General features: G+C 37.1%; 1 protein-coding gene across 2 annotated transcripts in view; it reads left to right on the top strand.

The window, feature by feature from the left end:
- Positions 1-26,467, top strand: part of csmd3b (CUB and Sushi multiple domains 3b) — a 403,590-nt gene that overhangs the window by 245,118 nt on the left and 132,005 nt on the right. For both annotated transcript variants that reach the window (XM_052583645.1, XM_052583646.1), the window contains exons 11-21: positions 2,738-2,841; positions 3,383-3,495; positions 8,300-8,482; positions 9,347-9,673; positions 11,456-11,650; positions 12,110-12,248; positions 12,830-13,017; positions 13,168-13,356; positions 14,894-15,010; positions 15,717-15,932; positions 16,361-16,549. In XM_052583645.1, the coding sequence (XP_052439605.1) occupies positions 2,738-2,841; positions 3,383-3,495; positions 8,300-8,482; positions 9,347-9,673; positions 11,456-11,650; positions 12,110-12,248; positions 12,830-13,017; positions 13,168-13,356; positions 14,894-15,010; positions 15,717-15,932; positions 16,361-16,549 (1,960 nt within the window). The remainder of the gene's footprint in view (positions 1-2,737; positions 2,842-3,382; positions 3,496-8,299; positions 8,483-9,346; positions 9,674-11,455; positions 11,651-12,109; positions 12,249-12,829; positions 13,018-13,167; positions 13,357-14,893; positions 15,011-15,716; positions 15,933-16,360; positions 16,550-26,467) is intronic.

Below are 26,467 nucleotides of genomic sequence, written 5' to 3'. Positions count from 1 at the left end.
ATATTACCTTATCTCTTCACAATTCAATACTCCGGCCTCAGCACCTCTCTTGCTCTCCAACAAAAGCATTAGCTTAAGACTCCAATCGCCATGACAACCGCAGGCAGGCCAAGTCACTGAAGTCAAGTTCCTGTGTTGGTGTGCTGTGTTGCTGATCTGGGATCAGGTTTATGGATTATTTTACACTGGTATCCTTAATATTACATATCCAGAGAACTCAAGTCTCATTCCCAACTATTTCATCCCATTAAATCCTGCATCTCCGCATCGGCGCAGCATTTGTTATTTGGTGACCTTTAGTGAGACAGGGACTCCAGAGTATTTTGTATTCAGTAACATGGAAAAAAACAAGTTTATTATCTGTTCCGAGGTGCTGTCTGAGCATCAATCATCAGTCCTAAGTAGCTCTTATGCATCCATACCTGCTAAGTCCCGGCTATGGTGAAGAGCCTATTGCCATGGCAACTAATTCCTCCTAGAATCTCTCAATGGGTTAATCAATATAGAAAGTTCAGGCCTCTCCATATGCCTGTGGCTCTTCCAGACCTCTAATCCCTGTTTCTAAAGCCTTGATCCTCCTTTCCCAACTCCCAGTCATCCAAGAGATGCTCTTATGTTTAAATCACTACATTTGAATGAATCAATTGATTGTGCTGAGTGTAATGGGTATAATTCGTCTGATTTTCATGTTGATTTTTTTTTCATAAGGATCAGTTTCCCACAGGACATTGAAAAAGCTGGAAGCACAAAGGTGCGAAATAAATGTGAAAAATCTCCCATTTAATCAATAAAAAAAAAAAAAAAAAATTGTAGCACTAATAATAACCTTGACTGGTTTGATTACGATTACATTCTTGCTAAATAAATAAAAAAAATTCTTCTCAATCATTTCATTTTAGATCCCATTTAATTATATCTGATAATTAAATTAAAAAATTGTAAAAAATATATATATATGATATAATAATAATATAAAAATATTAGTGGTGGGCCGTTATCGGCGTTAACGTGCTGCGTTAACGCGAGACTCTTATCGGGCGATAAAAAAAATATCGCTGTTAATCTATTCTCAAAGTTGGGTTGAGAGCTGAGTCTATACTAAGCAAGCTATGATGACTTTCACCTTGATATTTTATATAACCGACTGGCTGAGGCCAGTCTAAAAAGATGCTCAGGACAGTAGACGGGACAGTGCTGCGCATCGTCACGAAAGCTGATCTTTTTCACGTGTTTTTAAGCTTTACCACTTGTCGATTTAAACATTAAAGCATCCAAACACAAGACACAGAAAAGCTCAACAGAGAAGCTGGTTACTCACGAGCTGTGTTCAGTGCGCACAAGAGAGATTGAGAGCCGCATATCACGGACAGCGACACTGAACCGAGCTCTCTTCTGAGAAGTTCTCCTCGAAGTCCCTCCTGCACCTGAACGAACAAATACAAATCGCAGTTTGAACAAACAAAAAGATGCGAAAGAGCCCAATTCAGTACTCGTGGTGTTCTGGTGTTCAGGGCTCACGCAGAGCAAATTATGCTAAAAAAAACTGTAAGTTATTTCTTAAGTGAAAGTAAACAGTTGAGGAAAAAAATGGTCACTTTAACGTCTCTTAAAGTGACTGTGCCTAATTTAGCTACTGGCTGCTGTTATGTTAATCCAAGAAAATGAAAATCTCTCATTGCTCTTGACTGAATTACTTTGTAGTTTTAGCAGTCAAACCAAAAATTATTCAGACACCAGATATAATTTTTGATATATAGCAAAACTGTTATAATGTGAGAAATGTTGAAGGTTTCTGAATAAATGGAGGTTTGATTGTATATTTCATTTTTACATTGAAGACTATCTAGTGCTATTTTAAATTTACTTATTTGGTTTCTGTACCGACACCTACAAACTTGAAAAAAACTTAAACATTGTGTAAATAGCACAGATAAATAAAAAATAAACTAATATACAAATTAAACAATTTCAAACGTGGGCCACTTTTTCAAGCACGTTGTGATACATTTTGAAAACAGGAGATGAGCCCACCTAGCTTGATAAACCCCTTTTGTGGAACCCCTTTTCAAAGACTTACTGTTTGTCAATTTTATTTGGGTAACACACATATTCTTAATGCCTTCGACAGAATTCGAATGAGCCATTTTAATCTAGATTAATCTAGATTAATTTCAAAATCACAGTGAGATTAATCTAGATTTAAAAAAAATTATCTATGTCCACCACTAAAAAATATATAATTAGTGTGACTTTATATTGTTTTTTTTTTTTTGTTTTTTTTCATAAGGATGCATTTCCAACAGGACAGAGAGAACGCTGGAAGCATAAATGTAATAATGCCCTGTTTAATCAATAATTAGTAGATATGTAGTACCAATAACCTTGACTGGTTTGATTAATATTACATTCTTCTGTTGAGCGCTATAAAAACTGTTACATTTGGTGCATGTAAAAACAAACACAATTCTCATTTTAATTTATGATGTTTGTTCAGTAGAAGCATGTTCATCATGCTTGAATGCTCAAGGCAAACTCGGGTACGTTTTCTGGAAACTTTTACCTTCTAATAAACGTGACATTTCTTTACTCTCTCCCAAATTCAGCAAAGAGAGTTTTGGCCATCTTCTCTCTCTTTCCGTTTCAGTCAGCTGACAGGATTCAATTATGCAAGAGCCATAAAGTTTAATTCCGTTCATTTGACACATCACTAAGCATTATGCCTCATTTCTGCCGACAGGTGATTCAGATTAACTTTGAGGAGTTTGACCTAGAACTGGGCTATGACACACTAACCATCGGTGATGGAGGGGAAGTGGGAGACCCGAAAACCATTTTGCAAGTGTGAGTTTCTTATCCACAGTCTGGGACAGTAAGATCATACATAATTTACACAAGTAGGACATTCTGTGCGGTTCCTGAAACAGTATTCCTATCAACCAGTCTCATTTGCTCTGGGAAGTTTTTGTTTGATAGGAATGATATTCCAGGAACAAAAATGAATGTTGAATATCCTACAGGTGTAAATAACCATGTTATGTTTTCAGAAACCATTCAAATGTTGTTCTCCTTTGCCATCCTACTGAATGTGTTTGTCTTAAGTTATGAAGAGTTATTAGTATGTAGACGTATTAGTACAATACTAGTCAAATATTTGGCATCAGAGATTTTGAAGTCATCTTTGTAGACAAAAAAAATTGTGTCTGCAAATTAATTTTTCTTTAAAAAAGCATTGAATTATATGATGTATTATATAAATTATAAAACGAATTCTTAGTTTCGACAACTTTGTGAAATAGCAGTAAGCAATGGGTAAGTGTACATACATTCAGCATGATGTGCTTCTGTTTTGTTTGTCTAATCTCTCTCTCTCTCTTCTTATCAGTCTGACTGGCAGCTTTGTTCCTGACCTCATCGTTAGCATGACCCATCAGATGTGGCTTCATCTCCAGTCTGATGAAAGCGTGGGATCTATAGGCTTCAAGATCAACTACAAAGGTACCAGGATGTGAATAATATATAGTTACTTTGGGAATCATCTAAAAAAAAAAACGCTAAAAAGCAAACAGGCTTTGCTCTAAAGATTTTTATATATATATATACACATATGTATTATTAATACAGGTTTGTGGTTCACTTGATTTTGGTTACTAGTGATAACCACTAGTGTACAGTAAATATAAGTTAGACTTAACATTCACTGTGAACAAATAATTAATTGTCAGTCAAAATTCTGTGACTGTGGCTACTCTATTGTCAAGGTTAAAAGAAGGAAGTGTGGCAGGGTGATACAAAAACACACAAACAGCTTCATTTGCAACTGCAAACAAACAGAAAGGGAAAACAGTGTCGACCAAAATTGTACAAACAACCTGTCTGGCATAAACCCAGATTCAATCAAATGTCCAACCTTCATCCTTGTTTTCTGATCGGGTGAGAAAGTGTTTTTCACATCCGCTGCAAAGCGGTTTAGACATCAAAAGGCCAGACATTATTTACCTGGACATGTCCACTGTTTCCTGCATGAGTATTCAGCATACATTCTTAGTAGTCAATGTGCATAAAAGCGCAGCAGTTCCCACAAATCACTTCAGTGGTCTCTGCTGAATGTACAGCAACTAACTTTCATCCCGAACACATGAGCTACATTCACTTCAATCCCTACAAAACCCATATCTTTGATTATCTCTCCTCCCTCAAGGTTTTGTAATAAATTAGTGTCGGGGTGATGAACAGCGTGCCATTCAGTATAATGAGAGAGACTGACTGAGGTAGACAGAGAAAGAGGCAGCGAGAGCAAATGAATCCCCTTAAGTGCAAGACCAGAGATAGAAAAAAAAAAAAAAAAACATTACTGTATGATATCCCTGGGAGAGTTGGGCAAAATATTACAGATTGTATTAGATATGTCTTTTTCCTTTGTCTTCTCTACACCTATTATAATTAATTTTATTTATGCCACAGACAAGCACAATGGCTTTGTTTCTCAATTTTCAATTTCTATGTAGATCTAATTGGACCTGTCGATCATAAATACGTGACGGTCATACATGAGGGGATAACAAAAAAAATCTATAGCTTGGACATACATAATGTAGCATGAATAAGCTTTCAGTGTGCCACTGTTATAGGACGCCGCAATTAAAATAGTTTGCTGAGCTGGCATTGTGAGAAAATTATAATTTTAGTTGGATTAAACTATAAATATATATATATATATATATATATATATATATATATATATATATATATATATATATATATATATATATATCGATTTTAGATTGTAATTCAATATATTCTTCATGGAGTTACCATTACAATGTCTTATTCTAGAATAGTATTATTAGAATTATTCTAATAATATTGAACTGCTCTAACTGAAAGAATATTATTAGTAATGTGGAATGAGATTTTGAATGTCAGATTCTGTTATGTGTTCCAAAGCACAGATAAAATGAGAACCCAATGATATATGTGATATATAATATAAATCAAGAGCTCTTTGAGGGATCCAGAGACAAATGAGCTCATTAATGGTTCACAGCACTCATTCATTCAATTGGAAGAAATATTTGAGGTTTTCATTGTCTTGTTCCCCGGTAGTTCATTTACCTGTCAGGTTACGATTTTGCACAAAAGAGTCACTTCAACATGAAACAGACGTAGTTATAAATTTAAAATGATGATTTGAATGCAAAAGTTAATTTAAAGAGGCTTTGATTTGAATTTGCGTTTGAGTTTGATTTTAAAGTGTAACACCAAGTGTTTTCCACTGTTATATCTAACACATAAAAACTTTATTTATGAAATAACAATTATTTGGCAGAATAGAGAACATTCAGACCTACGGCCAATTTGTGGGTAGTTACTCCCTATTTGAGAACCACTGCCCTGTAGAGCACAGAAGATATATAGTTTATCCCATTAAGGAGTGTTTACTTACAATACAAATTCACTTCATTATGCTGACGTCTGTGACAAATGCATAATCTACATGGGTCATTAATCGTGTTATGGTGACTGAAGTTTGATGGCTACATTTCACTTATTAATACAGCTACATCTGTCATTTTCCATCGAAGAATTAATACCCTTATGTTTTACCTCTGAGGGTGCACAGTGTTCTTATTACTTGCAACAAACTTAATGACATAAAAACATAACACATTAACTTGATCCCAAAGGTTCAAATTAACATATTAAAAGTGTAGACAGGTACTGCTGAAGTGCTACCATTATTTGTATTCATTACCATGCAAATCGGTCTATTATTCTCAGTCTCAATTTTATTTATAATGTATGAAGTTTGGCAACAAAAAAAAATGTCACTCGGTTAAAATCAAGGCTTTTGAGTGGTGCCTGAACCTTTAGATTCTTAATTTTTAAATAATACATTTTTTCTTGAGCACATTTTTTTGTCATTTTTAGTTTTATTTTGGTGTCTATAATTTCTCCAAACACCATATCATTGACAACTTGGTGTAGGTGGTTTTGCTTATTTTATTTGTATAGCATATGTTCTGTTTAGAAACATTTGACATTGGTAGCCTTGAACCTCTGCTGCTTAAAAACTGCAAGTGCTGTTACGGAAAGAAACTAATGTTGAATTTGAATGTAGACCCAGTGCCTGATTACTGACTTTTACCAGTTAAAAGAGTGTTAAAATGGCCTTTTTTAAACTTTTAGTTAAATAATTCAGAGATAAATAATCTATTTAAGTATTAAGCTGCAGTGTCTATTCTTTACAGAAGTTTTTATTTTAGTGCAGTGTACCATTGATTATCCATAGCTGAACTCTGTGCTTTGGCACACAGTTTCAATGCACCAGCATATGGCCACGCTCATTAACATCCCTTCTTTTAAAGATAAATTTGTTTGTATTCCGTATGGCAATAACGCTTCAATATCTTCAGCGTGGTTTAAAAACCTAATTTAATCGAATGCTTCAAAGAAATAAAAGCAGAGATCCTCCTGGGAGTTTGCCTGTGTGTACTTGACTCATGTGACTCGTGTTTTAGAAGTGCCTCGTTTTGTGTCTCGACTCCACATAAAACTCGACTTTGCGATAATGAGCACTTTCTTGAGAGAGATAAAGTCAGCATTATTGAAATGAAACAATATCTATGGGGTACACAAAGGGAGAGATAAATTACTTGCCATTTTCCAATGAATAAGAAATGGTTTTGAGATTAAATTTATTTATAGGCTTTTATGTGAAGGCCGGCTTAATGAGACCTGCTATCTGGTAAATGCTCAGAATGCTTTTTGGTACATTACATGTCAAAGTTCACTGATACTTTGTAATTCCCTGGCTGTTTCAGGAAGAAAAACACAGGTCCCAAACTCCACCCCTGTGGGCCATCTGTACTTACATATACAGAATCAACCTTTTGGATTTGATTGGATAACTTGTTAACACAATTGATCTTCACAGAGAGGTCCCCATCACATTAAGCACCATGAGAGAAGTGTAGGGGTTTGCATCTGACACGCTGACCTCACGTCGGGAGTATTCACACACCATCAGCTCCTATGGACAATTTGTACTCTATTTTTTGCTTCATCATAAATACAAAGCAGTAAATATGGCCTAACCTTCCCCTAGCCACCCCTCACAATTGACCAATGGAGTAAAGCATTGTGGTAGTCATAAAGAGACTGTCATGTCGGAAATTAATGCCATACATCAAGCATTGGCCAAAGACCTCCATTATACCTCAGGAGAAATTTGAAAAAACTTTGATTTGGTTTTAAATGAAATTTAGTGGATGTTTTGTTTCTCTCTCTCTCTTACCATCCGTCCTTTGGCAAACCCTCAAGCATTCTTATTCAGAACAGAGTTCATAGTTCAATTGTGAATGTCCGTGCAAAATGTCTGGGAAGATGTATTGCCCATTCCAGCAGCCTGCCGCCCACTGAGTCGATGCTATGCAGATGGAAGGTGTTATCTAGGTATAGTGACCCCTAGACTTTGATTTTGTACTTGTGGTGGGAATGTCCTGGCTGGCCAACTCTACCACTGAAGGTTCCAGGTGCAGGAGCTTATCTAGGCTGAACAGAGAGTTTTGGTGGCATTCTGTTCCGGTCAACTTCCCGTAAGTATAGCGACGTTCAGGTCATCTGATGAAATCTGTCCATCATTGGACTTTTGCAGCACAATTCAGTGCAAATTTCAAAGCTACAATTTAGTGATTTGCTGCAAGTCTGTAGATTTATCTCGCACTTTAACATGGAGAGGAATTGACAGTTAATTTCTCTTAACTCGCTCGACCAGCAAGACTTTATCAGGCCACCAGCTGCACCAGAAAGATTGTGCTGTCTGATTGCCATCTGATCAGCCGTTGTTCCGGTGAACTTGAAGGTTTCTTGAAGCATCTTGGAGATGTTGCCACAGTTCTTATGGATTTAGTGTGTCCCAGTTTATTCTGTTTCTTCGTGTCATTCCAGACAAACTGGATGATGATGAGATCAGATCTCTGTGTGGAGCGCTGGATGTTGTCAGACTCCTTGTGCAAACAAAAATCTCATTGCATTAGTACAATTAATGGCAAAATGAATGTTTGGAAATGTAAACTGTAAATTTCCTACTGACACACTACAGCAAAAGATTTTTCACCTCTAGTATTTTCACCAGCAAATAAAAAGTGTTCTAATCATTTTGGCCACCAATGTATACGTTATAAACCTTAAGCAATGTTTTTAGCAACAATGCATACAATGTTTCTTCTTTAAAATGCAGCAGTGGAAAGAAGAAATGTGAAGTTTAGTGATCACTATTATTTACATCCTTTCTCTGTAGAAATCGACAAGGAGAGCTGTGGAGACCCAGGCACCCCTCTGTATGGGATGAGAGAAGGAGATGGATTCTCCAATGGCGACGTGTTACGCTTTGAGTGCCAATTTGGATTTGAGCTTATTGGAGAGAAGACAATATCCTGTCAGAACAACAACCAGTGGTCTGCCAACATCCCCATCTGCATTTGTGAGTACTGTCAATGCTACTGTATGTTGCAAACTGATTAATTGCTTTGGAAATGTTTTTCCTGTCCTAGTTTGGTGCTATTATGTTTTATAATGTATTTTTTTAATCAGGACAGTTGTGCTAATTTTAAAGAAGGGTTTGTTTTTTATGTCCATAAATGTGTTCTATTTCAAGCAGTACCATCTTGAAATTTAAATTAAGAGTTTTTCCTCTATAAAGGCGCTATAAAAAATATGGCAAATAGTGGGTGGGTCTATATGATAGCTGACCAATGGCAAATATGGAAAATATTTAGGAAACAAGTTTGAAAACTTGTGTTACTACTGGCATAGAAATCACACACTTCATCTTTTTTTTCCTGCCAAATTTTTTTAATGTTCCACAAAAAATGTCCTTATAACTGGATTTTATTAACTTTCCCGTCTTTGCCTTTTCTTCCAAATGAATGCAGAGATCTCTGAGGCAGCTGAAATAATTGGCTTATATATACAACCAACCTGGAGACTACTTCAGCTGCAGTGACATCTGCTATATTTTGATACTTCACCTGTAGGCTCTTTGCTTAAAAAATGCATAGCTGAAATTTCTCCATGTCTAATTGGAAGATTGAACAAATCAGCTCTATTTATAGCCTGAAATCCATCTATGTCATGAACACAATTTGTCAGGAAGTGCAGAACCGAATCAGAAGCAGAGTGACAGACTCCATATGGCATATTAAATGATTACACATGGCTGTATTATTACACTGATGTATGATGTGGCATGTTTTTTATATGTTGTCAGTGGTTTCTCAGTCATTGTGAACATAGTTACATTAATCTTTAGATACAAATTAGTAGCAATTCTGTTTCATTCTTTCAGTTCCCTGTCTTTCAAACTTCACTGCACCCATGGGCACAGTCCTCTCTCCGGATTACCCAGAGGGCTATGGGAACAACCTTAACTGCGTGTGGCTGATCCTATCAGAGCCCGGCAGCCGTATCCACTTGGCCTTCAATGACTTTGACCTAGAGGCTCCATATGACATCCTGACCGTGAAGGATGGAGAGATGCTTGACTCGTCTGTGCTTGGCCGTTTCACTGGGGCCGAGGTGCCATCTCATCTCACCAGCAACAACAACATTCTCCGGCTGGAATTCCAGGCTGACCACTCCATGTCAGGCAGAGGTTTCAACATTACCTACAACAGTGCGTGTAACACCTTTCTATTCTGCATTATGTCTGCATGGGGCATTTGTTAAGTATATATGAAGCTTGAATTCTGCATGAGACATAATGTTTGTTTTAAGCATGTGTTGTGCATCGAAGTGTATTGATAGCAGTTACTATTTTTACTTGGTACTGATAATTAAGATGAACATATCTTTAAATAATATGCTTTAACAGCTAACATCTACCCTTTTTACCTTATTTTGCAGTACTATTAATAGTTTGTCTTTTGATGAAAATATCCTTCAAACTTCCTCTATAATTTTTTATCAAATTTATCTTATATTTAATTTAAATATTGTAAGCAGTCAGCTGCTTACAATAATTAGTCAAAAAATTCAATACAATACTATTTATAGTACTTTTCAAAAACTTCCTTTATATTTATATTGGTATTTATATTTGATCTAAATCACTAACAGTATATTTAAATATATAATTAAAATATATATAAATGTATAATTAAATTACCTATATATTGTGTTATTCAAGTAAATAAACTTAAATATATTGAACAGTATATTTAAATATAAATATATATTTTTATCATCACTATGCTTAAATAAGTGCTGTCAAACAATTAATCCAAAATAAACATATTTGATTGCATAATATGTTTGTGTTATGTTTATGTATTGTGTTTATATAAAATACACACACATGCAGTATATATTTTGAAAATATTTACATGTCTATATTTATATTGATATAATTTATATTATAAATAAATATATTTTATATATAAACCTATTTTTCTCAAATGCACACATGCATATATTTATTTTGGATGCAATTAATTACAATGAATTCATTTGACAGAACTAGTTTAAATTAAAATGAATCATCACTGTAATTCACATTTTTCATCCTGTCTTAAGTATCATTAATAAAACTTTATAAAAAAAGAAATAATGTACTGTAAAGTATAAATTCATTGAATTTGTGATATGTTAAACAAACAAAAATGAAAGAGTGTCTGTTTATGGCAACTTCCAGGCCTTTTCCAATTCAAATACGCCGCTTCGTTTTTCTCACCACCGCACCGAATCTCCCCTCCGCCCCTCATTAGCACATACATGACTTTAATCTACACAATGACTTCTTGATGGTCCTTCTTAAAGGAGATGTGAAATGTCACGACAATCCATCAAAGTCCTTAAAGTAGACATGAGTTTGCATGCAGATTAGGTTGCTACAGTAGTTATTAGGCTGAACACTGATGTCGAGTTCTTTAACAGACTGACACCTTACTGTTGTCCAGTAAGAGCTGTCAGTACCCTGATGGAGCACGTTAAATCTGTATTCATTCTGACAAACGTCAAGTCCTTCTTGTAGGCCTTTCCTGTCACAAGACATCCATCAGGCACTCAGGGTGTTGTGGGGACAGCAGCTTTCTTGGCCAATTGCCTTGGGCCTCTGTATATGCTTCATGGAGTTATGATAAAAACAGCTGGAAGGTCAATAACACTAACACTAAAACAAGCCTGGAGTAGAAACCTGTCCTACAAATTACCACAAATCTTCATTCTTTGAGTGCAGGGTAAAGTGAAGTGCACCACCTGAGATGCAGTGTCTTTCAAACTTCTCAACTTTCTAACAACCTCGTTTTTAACTCATCCACTTGTTAAAGTGATATATTTTTTTTTTGGTAGTGACATTGTGGTGTCATAAATACTTTGACTACCCAGAAAATCTATGGCGAAAGCCTGTTCATGACAATTCCAATTCTATATTACCATCTTATGTCATTCATTCTTACAGCATTTGGCCATAATGAGTGTCCGGATCCAGGAGTCCCCCTGAACGCCAGACGTTTCGGTGACAGTTTCCAGCTAGGCAGCTCCATCTCGATCATCTGCGAGGATGGCTTCATTAAGACCCAGGGAGCAGAAACCATCACTTGTGAACTCAACGCTGGCAAGGTGATGTGGAGTGGCCCCATCCCAAAGTGTGAAGGTATGTATTATAGAAGTAGACAGAAGTCCCCAATAAGTGGACAGTTGTGCCTAGTTTTGTATGTGACTCTAAATGGGATAGACAGTCACCTGTGGGTCACAGAGACGGAGGTTAATAGGGCATGTAAACCGGAGGGCATGTGGTGGTGAGCAGCCTGTCATCTGTCGTTAAAATCCATGTCAATCCCTCGAATTTTGCTCAGCGTGTTTCTAATTATGCAGTAACACTATTCATATGGCCAGAGGAGTAGAATGACAGACTAACAGTGTCGCCCACCAGCAGTTTTAACACCTTACTGTAGGTTTTGTGGGATTGTAAATATGTAAAATGAGGTATAATGTACAGTCAACTGGTATTTATTTTTTAACTGGCCGTCTGTCTCAAGTACAGATACAAAAACAGTGGCTTTATGTGAGTCGACTAAAATGCATCTGTGTTAAACCTCTGTTCTTTTTACAGCTCCCTGTGGAGGCCACTTCTCAGCTCCTAGTGGAGTTATTTTATCTCCTGGGTGGCCGGGTTACTACAAAGATTCGCTCAACTGTGAGTGGGTCATAGAGGCTGAACCGGGACGCTCCATAAAGATCACATTTGAGAAGTATGCTTTTTTTTTTATTTGAATAGATATTGTTGCTTTTGTACATCTATAGTTAAAGGGTTACAACAAAGAAATCTGTATATTGTAAATACACTACCGTTAAATGGTTTAGGTTAGGTTAATAAGTTTATATTTAGCAAGGATGCACTAAATTGATCAAAAAACAAAATAAATGTTGTTCTTATGAACTTCTGGGTGGTGGGGGGGGGGGGGGGGGTATCACGGTTTCCACAATAGTACACAGTACGACATTATTGCTGTTTTAGCATTGATAGTAATTAATGGTATTGAGCACCAAATTAGCATATTAGAATAATTTCTTAACAACCATGTAACACTAAAGACTTGAGTAATGGCTGCTTTGAAATTACAGGAGTAAACTACATTTTAAAATATAAATACTAATACAATTTGTGTTCATCAAATAATTCCAGCCCTGGCGAACCTAAGAGACCTTTTTTCAAAAACATTTAAAATCCGAGTACCGACCCCAGACTCTTCAACAGTAGTGTATTATAAATATGATAAAGTTGTCCCATTGCTGTCAAGGACATTTAATTATTGTCTGTTTTTCCACATAGATTTCAGACAGAGCTGAATTGTGATTTCCTGGAGCTTCACGATGGGCCCAATCTTCTCTCTCCTCTAATTGGCTCGTTCAACGGCACCCAGGTGCCTCAGTTCCTATTCAGCAGCGGCAACCACCTGTACATGCTTTTCACCACTGACAACAGCCGCTCAAACAGTGGCTTCAAGATCCTGTATGAAAGTAAGTGTACAGTAAACTTCCCACAGTTTCAAAACTTGCCATTAGAAAACAACTTTAGTGATTTTAGAGCACCAGCAGGAAGTAAACACTGTAATTGAAACCCTCTCAAAATACTTCTTCTCTAAGCTTCATCTGTCTCACTTTTCCTAGGCGTAACAGTAGATGCCTACTCCTGCCTGGATCCAGGGATTCCAGTCAACGGTCTTCGCTACGGTCAGGACTTCTCCATCGGTTCCACCGTGTCTTTCGGCTGCGACTCGGGCTATCGCCTCAGCCACGAAGAGCCACTGGTCTGTGAAAAGAACCACTGGTGGAGCCACCCACTACCCACCTGTGACGGTTGGTATCCTGAGACATTCACAGTAAAAAAAAAAGAGCTGTAACTCTTTGTGGCCTACTGATCAATGAAACTGTTCAGTAAAGAAAAAAGGTGACGTGTTGATTTACATCTCGAATAAAAGGTTCAGTGTCAGTGACAAAAAGGGCTTAATTGACCGTATTACTAAAGCAAGACAGCGCTAAACAGCAAGCTTGTGCTGGCAACAAAACCTCTGCTCCGTGCTGGTTGAAAGACGTTACCTATGTCTTACACCTTCAGAGCTCCTTAGGCTGCCTGTCCTTCGGCTATTTGATTACATTCTTTCGCTTTTCCTTCTCGAAGGCAGCTAAACTGAAGCAATGTGATTCAATGCAAGGCCATTAGCCCGTCGCTGAGGACGACTCTGAGAGGCAATTTGCTGTAAAGGCTGCTTCAGCTGATAGGAACTGATGCGCTCACCAGATTAGATATCCAGGGGCACTTTTTACAGCGCACAGTCATCTCACTTCCATGGGCTCTAAATGCAGCATACATTAGAAACATGCACCTGCCTGTACTGCTGTCTCAGGTGTAGCAGAGGTCTGTCTGATACTGTACATACTTCCTCCACTGAGCACCATGCAGTGTTTAAGAAAAAAAGCATGCGTTTTATGAGGTGAAAGGTGACGTTTTTGACCAATATTCCAAGAAATAGTTCATGCTGGTATACAATCACACTGTTTTTCTTTATACTTCTGATTCAAGGCTTTTTGCCTATTTCTTATTTAAATAAAAGCTCCAGCATCCCTGCAATGCTACATAGGAAGAGTGGTTTTGAAAATTGATGGATGGATGGAATGGATGGAATTATACAAGGCATGTTGCAGACTGGAAATTGAATGGAGTTATATATATAAGAAAGGGGGGGGGGCTCCCTGATTTTAAGATTTTGATCATTTTTAAAGCTTAATAACAGCTTTATCACTCAAATCCTGAAAATGTTACTTGTAATGGAAGGAAGTGAAAAATGCTTTTCTATTAGTGGTCTGAGTCGGTACAATTATTCAGATGTTTTTAAAAAGCATCTAATGCTTAATCTAATGCTTTATATTATATTGTGAAATGTTATTACAATTTAAAATAACTGTTTTCTGTATGAATACATTTCAAAATATAGTTTACTTAAATATGAGTCTTCAGAAATCATTATACTGATTTGGTGTTGAAAACATTTGTAACCTAATGTGTGAACAATATTTTTTTGAAATAGAAATAACATTGTGAATGCCTTTACTGTCACTTTTGGTTGTTTAAATTAATCCTTGTGGGAATAATTATTTTAAGTGAAAAAAAAAAAATTACTGGCCATGAACCTTTGAACAATATTTGTTATGTACAGTAAGTGCTTAGACGTTTCAATCCCAAGGAACTAAGGTATAAATATGAATTCACCTTCGACATTTTACATGACAATCCCAGTATATGGGCTGATAGAAGAGTTATAGTTCCTTTTGCAGCCATTGAATTAACTGTAAGTGAAAGATCTTTTTAAATAGCCTTCTTCCTTCTGCCCTTTAGCACTCTGTGGGGGTGATGTTCGAGGACCTGGAGGCACCATCCTGTCCCCGGGATACCCTGAGGTCTACCCCAGCTCCCTTAACTGCACCTGGACTGTGGAAGTCAGCCATGGCAAAGGTAAAGCAGCAATTGATGCACCTTACCTGCAATCTCTTCCCTGCTTATTCAAAGTTATACAAGCATTTATTTTGACAGGCCAAATGCTGAACAATAATATACAAATTGACAACAGGATGAAAAGCACATAGTCTAGCTGAAGCCAGCCGTAGGTACAAACTGTCATGAATACAGATTTAGGTACTTGTCAATGCCCTACTTTGAAATATCATTATACAACCTTTGAGTTCAGAATAATGAAATTTCCTCTGAATTTTAATTTCCCATGGCTGCTAATGCATATCAATTCTGAAGTCCATTATGTTTAGTGGACAGATCGCTTGAGACTAAAAAAAACACTTTTCTCTTTCTGACACAAAGCCAAAAAAGGGTCAGTATCAAAATTTTCTTTGTCCTACGTGACCTCAGCCAAGAGCCACTGCTTAAATTCACAGGGCCCGAGAACAAAGTTTGAATGAATGGGCCTCCTTTCTCCTGGGTCTAATGAGTAGGCTATACCCTTAGTGGAGCCCACAAGTCCCTTCTGCCTTATATAATGAAGTTGACCCTAAATGCTTGATCATTCCTTTTTATTCTTTTCTTTTTTGCCAGTTTTTTTTCTTCCTGCTCCAAGCTCCACCAGACAGTGAATGTCAGAGGTTGACCAAAAACTTGGAACTGTATTATTAAATGGTTCATTTGTGAATTGTTCTTGTTTCCCCAATAGGCGTTCAGTTCACCTTTAACACCTTCCACCTGGAGGACCATCATGACTACCTGCTCATCACTGAGAATGGGAGTTTTGTTCAGCCGCTCGCCCGCCTCACAGGCGCAGAACTGCCCACGCCCATCAACGCGGGGCTCTATGGCAACTTCAAGGCCCAGCTCCGCTTCATATCTGATTTCTCCATCTCCTACGAAGGTTTCAACATCACATTTTCAGGTGAGGGATATCCTGAGAATAGAGCCTCTGTAGAGCACAAGAACGGCAGCTGAATCCTCTTGCAGTTTCTCTTTTTTGTGAACATTTTTATACTTTTCTAAAACCCTAAAGATTTGTGAACTGTCAATGGTGAATTAAATACAAATTAATTTTTATATTAAAAACAGAAAAATTGTATTAGCTTAAAATAAAATAAAAACAGAAAAAGAATGCATGAAAATAGCAAATAAAATATGTTTTTTAAAAATCATAAAATGCTTTTTTTTAAATAGAGGCATAATTAAAATCTAAATAAGAAAAGATAAAAACAATAAAAATATTTTCATATTTTCGTGTTCATTATGTTTACCCAACCCCTAATAAATATTTATTAGGTTATTATTTATTAACAGGTTAATGTGTAATCTTTCAAATTCTGTTTCCCCTAGAATACAACCTGGAGCCGTGCGAGGATCCAGGAGTGCCACATTTTGGGCGCCGTAACGGTTACAGCTTTGGCATCGGAGATACGCTTTCCTTCTCTTGCAATATGGGCTACCGCCTGGAGGGAGCACCAGAAATCATTTGCCTGGGAGGGGGTCGGCGCATGTGGAGCGCACCTCTGCCAAGGTGTGTTGGTACGTTGTCAGCTGTTTTCATTCACTTAAACTTTATTCTCTTGTTTTTTTACCAAATGGCACACCACATGGACATATTGCTGATTCTAAATAAAGATAACGCTGAAGTATTCACTTTGACTGTCCAATGACAGAAATGCCTTTAATGATTAACCTGTTTTTATGGGGGATGAATCAGATTCAAACAGTGAATGGTTTAAAGAGACAGTTCACCTAAAAATGAAACGTCTGTCATTATTTACTCTGCCTCATATCTATTTAAGCTTCTATGACTGTATTCCTCAATACGAAGATTTTAATTGAAGAATTCAGTTTCTTTTTAATATAATGCAGGTGAATGAAGTCTTGTTGAAGGCCTGTTCACACCAAGAACGATAACTTTAAAGATAACTATATTAGCGTCCACACCAGAGGACGATATCATCTGTTTATTCCAAGCGCACACTCGTCTGCCGCTTTAAATTCTCGAGCTCGTCATTGGAGGATTGATTCTGATTGGCTGTCAATGTTTTTATCATTAATCAACTGGAAAAAAAAAATTCTGAAAGAGATTCCAACGATATTGTTTCTCTGTGCCTTTATTGTTATAGCTGTGGTGTGGACTCTGCTATTCTTTAATATTGAGACTGATTTTTAAACTATATCTTTATAGTTATCGTCCTTGGTGTGAAAAGACCTTAAGGCTGTCACAATAACATTACAATTATTTTAATAATACAAATAAAAAAGGTGATGTTTCCATTTGGGTTCCTAGAGCTAATAAACTCCAGGACAGGAGCGGTTTGCCACGCCAAACTTCTTTCACAGTTGCTTTCACAATTCAGCTTGGCTGGCTCCTGCCGAGAGCATTTGGAGTGATTTAGTGCTGCTATTGTCATGTTTCAGTGTTTCTTGATTGTATCTCTCAGTGTATCATGCTCACCGGTGTCAGTAAGTGACTCCTCGGCAATAAAGCATTCATCAGACGTAGACAGAGTGGGCTGAAGCGGCATCATTTGGAAGTTAGCCATGCATGTCACAAGACAGGGGCATAAACAAAATGGCAATTATAATAATGGAGAACTTTCGGAGGTTTGCTAGTAACTCTACACTTTTCTCTGGTCATGAGGGGTCACCGGCCATTTTTCACATTAATTGAAAAAAGTAATAACTGCATTTATCATGGCTGTTTGTGTTCAAATTTATTTATTTATATAGTTCTACCCTCAACCAGGAGGTTGTGTCCCCACGATTCTCTTTCTGTTGCATTGTCCAGTGCTAAAAAATGAATCAGTTCTGGAGATCAAGGATCAAGTCCAAACAAAGTTAGTCCATCCGGTGGCAGATCTATTTATGGATGGCATGCTTCTTGCAGGGGTGGCACTGTGCACCTACACCTACCTTGTTTTCACTCATTTGCTTGTCACATCTATTTGGCCTGACACAATATCCGATTTTCAATGCATGGCCAAAATAAGCCACAATAGCAATATCATTGTGACCTATAAAAATTCTGGAGGAAAAACCAATACTATCAGTCAGATTAATCTTTAACTCTGTTTATGTTGTGTTTTCTCTTTTTTAGCCAATGAATCACACTGAAATATGAATGTAGAAAGACAGATAGAGCATGTAACCATAACAGTTCAAAAGTACACAAAAATAATCATAACTTCCTTATGTCTAACACATTTTTCTATTACAAAATAAATAAATAAAAACTCTTTGAGTATATATAGACTCTTTGATGGCAGTGAATGGCGGTCAAAATTTTTAAGCCCAAAAAAGTATGACCATCCATCATAAAAAGTACTCCATATGGTTCCAGGGAGTGAATAAAGACCACCTGAAGCTAAGTGATACACTTGTGTAAGAAAATTTTTACAAATGTAACATTCGTAATCTCTAGCATCTTCTAACTGTCATTTGTGCGTTCACAGGAGAGTGGCAGATCATGTAGGCTAGCATAAGCTCTGGTGAAAAGTGACGAATTCGGAAGCGCAGAAGAGAGAACAAAACAAAACACTGTTCATAAATTAGAAGTACAAAACAAGGATTTCAATGTAATAGAAAAATGTCGGAGGATTTCAATATTAGCCAAGAGGAGACTGGTTTTCCTTTGCTGTAAACAAAACTTGGTTCTGCTTATCACTTGAGCTTACACTATGCCTACGTCCATCCTACATCGTCCGGATTTATAAAGTTTTAAATATAGATATTTTTCTAAATGCATCAATTCACTTCAGGAAGCCTTTATTAACCCTCAGACGCATGTGGAGTACATTTTATGTTGGATTTTTGGAGCTTCAAAATCTCAACCACCATTCACTGCCATTATCAAAACTTGGAAGAGCCAGGACATTATTTAATATAACTCCAATTGCATTAATCTGAAATAAGAAAGTCATATACTTCTAGGATGGCTTGAGGGTGAGTAAATAATGGGTTAATTTTCATTTTTCTTTGTGAACTATCCCTTTAATCTTTGCCACTTTTCAACCCCTGATGAGTTTGCATCTCTGTACTTTAACACCTGGAGGAGCAGAGAGTATTTTTAGTTCCACTTGAAGGGAGGTAGACAAGGCAGTGTATTGATCAAAATCTTGACAGTAACACAGGCCTCAGCTTTCCCTTCTGTCCATCACAAATATCGATTTTACATTGCAAAAGAAAAAACAATACCAATGTTATTTTTTTAAATGAGGACAACATGACCTTCTAGGCAACTGTTAGGGCTAGGGGTTAGAATAAGCAAGTGTGTTAGACACAATATAGGCATAGCGGCACAATATGAACTCCCTCTGACCCTGGGGATGGGGCTCTCTGTTTGGCCTGACCTCTGAGCAACAAGTGTTTCTTTTTTTATTTTCAGTTGAACTTTTTGACACTGGTGGCACCAACATTACATGGCCCAGCTTTAAACTTTAAAATCAATCCAATATAAATAAAACAGTAACATCACAGATCTGTTCAAGGAGAAATGTTAAATCCAATGCAGAACCACAGAGAATAAGCCAGCAATTTCCCATCCTGCTTTCTTTAATATGTTCCTCAAGATGAATCTTTCCGCTGGTAAAGTCTTCTGCAGCATCCGATCTTTCTCTTATAGTGCTATTAATCATATGCGGGTGAAGTTTATGAGTTGAGTCAAGCCTGTTCGATGGGTTGCAATAAGAATTACATTATCTGATCACACATTACACTTTTTCTCATTCATAGACCACGGGGCATCTTCCCTGACACATACTTACTGTTAACATAAAGTGAATCACTTAACTCGAATGTTAACACATATTATCCAAGACAAGGTGCTGCTTTTGTATGGTTGAGATTATGCTGTGATAAATCAGTATTACAGCTCCATTTTAGCAGGCGTGAGGTTTGAGATATTAAGAACCTTGGGATTTGCTAGTAAAGCACTCACACACATGGTTTGTTTTATAGACAAGATTTGAATAGAGTAAGAATGTCTATTTGTACCATGGTAATCACATTATAAGTAGTGACTTTGTGTGTGTGGAAGGTATTCATTTGCTGGCGGTCCAGATGTTGAAAAACATGAAGATGTCAGTGAGGTCATCTTTATAGAACCTCGGGCAGTGGTCTAAAGAATGGGAAGCTGCCCACAAAGGCCACATTTCAATTAAAGTCATAATGCAAACGCAGAGCTGTATAATGCATTCAGTGGTGATCATGTGCTTCAAACACATATCCAAGGCTAAAGTTCTCAGATATAATCAGTTTAGTTGAATTGATTTGTATAGAGCTTTTCACAATACAGTTTCTGTCAAAGGTGCTTTACAGAGATTGCTGCCTTACAAACTCTGTGGTAAGGAAATAAAAGGCAACAGTGCCGGAAACTTACTTAAGAACTCTTAAGTACATGAGGAGGAAACCTTGGAAGGAGTTAAAGGTTCGAGGTTAGCATGACCCTATTAGTCCCTGCTGATAGATATTGTAACCAGGGTCAGATTAACAATAGGGCTAGAATAGGGTAGAAGATGTGGAACAGCATGGAGCATGTAAAAACATCACCATCGTCCACACAGATTTTAGGTTAGTTTGATTATTAACTTGATGGATGTATTTGGCTTTTTATGTTTGAACAAATCTATATAGGCCTCTTCACTTAAGGGTTGGGAATGAATTAATGAATAAATGAATGATGCATTTATATAGTGCCTTATTGTTGTACACCCAAAGCACTTTACAATCATATGTGGCAATTTGGGCAGGACACCGGGGTTACACCCCTACGCTTTACAAGAAGTGCCATGGGATTTTTAATGACCACAGAGAGTCAGGACCTCGGTTTAACGTCTCATCCGAAGGATGGTGCTTGTTGACAGTATAGTGTCCCCATCACTACACTGGGGCGCTAAGACCCACACAGACCACAGGGTGAGCACCCCGTGCTGGCCTCACTAACACCTCTTCCAACAGCAACCTAGTTTTCCCAGGAGGTCTCTCATCCAGGTACTGACCAGGCTCAGCCCTGCTTAGCTTCAGTGGGCAACCAGTCTTGGGCTGCCGGGTGATATGGCTGTGGCAATAATGTGGAAATAACATGGTCGAAAAAAATTTCAATCATTTTGCGTGTCATAATGTAAGCTTAAACATGCTTTAAGCATTGTGGTTTAAAAACAAATGATTTAAAACAATTCATGGACATTAAGCAGTGGGGCAGAATTCATGTCGTTAAATGTGTGTTAAGATGGTTTCAGCCTGATACGTGTGGCGCGCTCCTGCTCTTTTTCACGCCTTGTGCTTAAACATTCAAATACACATAGTTATGTGTCAAAATGCCCGTCTTTGTGAGAATCTGTATTAATTTCTTTGTTCTCCTCAACATAACAGAAGATATTTAGAAGAATGTTAATAACCAGAATGTTTCTGGTCCCCATTGACTCCGATAGTGTAAAAAAATTTGATAGCATAAGAATCCTATTTAACATATGTGTGTGTGTGTGTGTGTATATATCATTATTTTGATAGGGGCCCTGTCCTTGATTAAGTCATAGTCCCAGGGGCCAGTGGGGTCTTAATGTGGCCCTGATTGTAACTGCACCATTTAGAAGCACAAAGCATCGCTCTTCATTTACAGCAATTCAAAAGGAACAATGTACTTTTTGTATTATTTTTATTAGTATTATACTTTTTTTTTTTTTTTTACATATGACATGTTTTTTTTTTTTTTTTTTGATATTTTGGATACAAAGGTTGTTGGTATTTTTATTTATTTTGTGGCCAGCTCTAGTCACTAGTGAAGTAACAGAGGTAGCCCAATCATTGATTTTAATATTTACTCATTTGTTTCTTATAAGATATATAATGTTTATAATGACTAATAATAAATTAGTACTGTGTGTCATGTAAAATAAGGAGGATGTGGTGTTAATGAGAAAATGTGTGGCGTTGATGGTAGATATTTTATGTAGTACTTAATAAAGTATAATTAAAGTATTAAAAATATGATTATTAGCAGTATTATTATTACTTTACTAGGTCTGGGCAGATGGAGTGTAGATTCATTGTTTCCATGATCACATGGAAATGTTGTATTTCTATTTTTTTTTTAAACACACGATGCAGAGTAGCTCAATCTACAGTAAACACGCTCATAAAAATTATGCTTTAGAATGTGTCAGATTGCTGATTTGCATGCTGGTACATATTTATCGTAGCCAAAGGCACAGATCGATAAATTGTGTTTCTGCGGGGAGTTGCAGCCATCCCATGACTGATATATGATGACATGCTTTATGAATGTATAATCGCCTTATCAATTATTCATGCGAAGCCATCACTCATATCATTCGTAATTCATAATATATTCTAAACTTTAATTGCAGCTGTGAAAAACTGTTCAATATGTTGATCCCCGTCGTTCTAGCTGGCAAAACTTTCATGACCATCTCGTTTTCCACCATTTGTTCATTCCTTTTTCACGGTAGAGGAAGGTTTTATCATTAGCATAGATATTAAAACTGTATTTTTAAGGCTTCTTTGTTGCAAGCTATATCTTACAGGGCACGTCTTGTACATTTTTAATGCATTAAGCTTCAGTGCTTCTATTGCAAATGCCAAGGAGAGACATTAACTGAATCCTCGTGATTAAAGCACTGCTGGAGTTTCTCATTTGGATGAGGACTTTTTTTGTACCACCAATACCATGCTAACGGTAATATTAATATATATGGATTCCCTAAGTGGATGATTGAAGATGCTCTTATATCCAAACTCAAAATGTATCATTTATTCTTAATGTTTTATGTATTTTGCAAAACTGTTAAAGTGTGTGTTTTGAGGCACGGTTCTTTTAAGAGAATAAAAAGATGATTTCTGCTGTAAAAAAAAAAGATCAAAGCGGTTGCATTCTGTCTGGAGAAAGGCCTGTATATGGAAAGAACCTGCGCAAACTTGCACAATCTTTACAGTTGTAGGATCTTAATGCTTATTGTGCATGTGGAGCTAGTTTACATTTCATTAATGATTTGGTCAATTTAGCAAAGAAGTATTTTATTAATTTGATAATTGTCGTACGGTAGAATGTTTTCCAGGTTATATGTCCTTGTTTCATTACCTTGTGAAAAATAATTCAGATTCTGCACTGTACATCACATTAGCCCCTTTTACTCATGAAACCTTTTAAATTACTTTAAAATTACCCAAATAACTTTATTTCCGGTAAATACACAAATATTCTGTGATGTCATAATTTCAGATCATACAAAACATGTTTTTGCTCTTAAAAACACAGTGCACATAATAGTTACTATAGTATGCAGTATTAACTTCGGAGCCGCAGTGCTGATGAATAGAAAAGGCAAGGTCTCAAATGCAAGACTGTATTATGGTCATGCATCTTTCTAGCACACATTCATATAGAAATACTATTAAAAGCAACACAACTCCGAAAAAGCTTTATGATCGGCCTAAAGCAGACTTCTTATGTCAGTGCATCTTACCTTGTACAACCTCCTACCATTAATCCTATTCTTTGTTCACACATAGAATCACACCGGTAATTTACTGGTAATGTTACAGCTTCTCTTTCCAGAAAATTGCCAGAACCGATTTACTGGTGTTTTTGAAAAGATCCTGCTCACACATTTTCCAAACGCTAATTTACCAGTAAAGACTATGTGTGAAAGGGGCTAATGACTAAATGGGCAGCTCATTATGGAGCAATGCTTTTTGATTAAAAAAAAATTGTTCTCATGCCAACATCTTGTTAGGAAGAACAAAAAAAGTTCATATGTTGTTGAGACTGAAAACTGCAGGACTTTCAAGGCAACCAGAAGGACAATTCAGCAGAAAACAAGGGAATAATGTTTTGGAGGACATACTGCTGAGCATTAAACAAACTTTGCAGTCAGTCCATTTTGTACTGATGTCTTTCAGATTCTTCACCCAGCAGGGTTTTTTACTTTTTCACAATGTATTTCAATGTCAGTTGCCTGTCTTTTGTGTTTTCAATACAACAGCCTCTTTCTTGGACTCTTCCTCTCCTCTCTCTATAGTCCACAGAGAGAAGTGCACAGCTCTCCTCTAATCAGTATAATGGGTTACAATGCCGTTAAAGTGAACTTTAGGCCTATTAAGCTTATGAAAAATGTCAATATTGTTACCTTTAATATTTTGTCATCTGACAACAGGCTTGGGTAGCTGTGACTTCGCTTGTGTCGGGCTCCCTGAGGGGTTTTAGAATGGCAAAATCTCATCTCGTGCTGCATTAAGCAGTTTGCTTTTAATTTAGGAGTAAAAGGATAACAAAAGGATTTCCACTGATTATCATTGGTTAAAAAATGTTTCTGCCAGCTTAATCCATCCTAGTTCTCCGTAAGGGAAATACAAGGACTTGTGAGGAAAGCATGGATGGCACGATCTGTCTGTTATGTTCTGATCTTTGTTCTGTTCTCTTCTGTTCCGTTCCATCCCATCCATCCATCCACTCATTCATTAATTAGTTCATTCATCCATTCATCCATTTATCCATCCATCCAGTCCGTCCGTCCATGGTTTTCCTGTGGAATTAGGATCCTTTTATGCTGCTGCCATGGGCTTTATTTTTCTGTCTGTGGGTTTACGTGCGATTTAAAAAAAATTTTTGGCATGATTTTGGTGCAATTTTGACAGCCTGTTTCCCCCAGAACGGATTAAGCTGGTTTTGTTCGTGATTGGACTATTTTGGGTAGCAATTTGCTTTCAGCTGTTTTTTTTTTTTTTAATACAGACCTGGCAATCCTGATCTGTCCATCCATTTGCATGCGTAAATTAAATGAGTAAATAAAAAAGCACAGCGCAGGTGCACTCAGGGCGTGTCCAAATCCACTTGCTATTTTAACGATGGAAAAACGGTTGGTGCGCCCAGGCGCATGGTCTAAACGGGTTGTCCCTATTCTCTTAATGAGTAATGGGTGTTTTTTAGGCATGTTTTTTAATGTGCAATAAACCAATCAGAGTCTAATCTTCCATTCCCTTTAAGAGGCAGTTGCGCTCGTGCCATAACGCATTTGCTATTTACATGTAGGAATTTGGTAAGCGCAAAGACAGAACGCATCTCTGAGATGAAACGGAGCTGCTCGTGTGTGAGCAAATAGATTCTGATACATGCGATGACTATCCATCATGACATGTAGGCATATATATATATATATATATATATATATATATATATATATATATATATATATATATATATATATATATATATATATATATATATATATATATATATGCGCCAGCAATGCGTCAGCAATGCGTCTAAACACACTTCTTTTTTAGACCAGCACGCCCATGGGCGCACAAATGAGCGCAAATGCATTTGCTAATTAAACGACATGCACCGGGTGTATGATAGGTCCCTAGGTGTTTTCCATCTAGGTTTACTTCCATTCCTGTTTGTGCTTTTTGTTGACCTTGCAACATACTGAGTCTACCATAGAAAGAACATGAGTATTTATTTGGTGTGTGTCTGATTATGTAAGCCCTTTCAACTTGCTCTACAGACACACACGCAGAGGCACACCTCCTAACTGGTGTGTGAACAGGTGTGATGTGTTTGGAATTTAAATTGTGTTTCAGAATTTAGTTTACCTGATTATCTGTCAGGGAGGTTCGAGCTTCTGACCCACACAAACACTGAATTGCAGATTCATCAGTTTTGGTTTCCCTTCAGTTTTGTTTCCTGTGGTTCAGAAGGTCATATTCCATCATAAAGCAATTTCAGCAATGTTTCGCCTGCATTGCTACTGCATTTCAAATTGATTTGTTTTTCCCAAACACCCCAATTTCAAATGTGCTTGTTTCCCGTGTTTACAAAAGGCCTGGTAAATATCGAAGTCCCCTGATGGAATGTCTAGTCATACCATCAAGACTTACCTCCATTTTTTTTTTTTTCTTACTGTTTACGCCAAGGATTAGTTAGATTAACACAGAACAACCCTGCCTTAAGGGAAGTGGGGGAAAAGTGAAATGTGGCTTCGGTGAACCCTATACCAATGGATCATTTGCTGTGAAAATCATTTTTACGCTGGTCGTCTGAGTTATCTGGAAACTGCACAGCCAAATTACAAGGGAATTAAGCAATGTGCACCCCATGATGCTTCGATAATGATAAATGCCTAAATGAGTTAGAATACTGTCTTGCACTTGAGGCGGTCCGCTCACCTTATGAAAGAAACGGAAGCAAAATTGCCTCTCAGTAGGCACTGAGCTGTATCAGTGAGTTCATTATGTTATTGTGCCAGATGACATGCTGGATGGAAATACAGGTTATGGTATACAGTACAAGAGCTTTCATGTTGCCTTTCATCATATCACCCTTGTAGTGCAAAGCTCCTGTTGAGGAGGTTTGTGTAATTCACATGGTTAGATGCATTTTCTGTTCAAGAGGTTTACAACTGATATTTGTGGGTTTGACAAACATAGGGTTTT

Source organism: Carassius gibelio, chromosome B19 (assembly GCF_023724105.1).
Source record: "Carassius gibelio isolate Cgi1373 ecotype wild population from Czech Republic chromosome B19, carGib1.2-hapl.c, whole genome shotgun sequence".
Taxonomy (NCBI): domain Eukaryota; kingdom Metazoa; phylum Chordata; class Actinopteri; order Cypriniformes; family Cyprinidae; genus Carassius; species Carassius gibelio.
The sequence above is the reverse complement of the archived record's forward strand: the minus strand, read 5'-3'. Positions and strand labels throughout refer to the sequence as shown.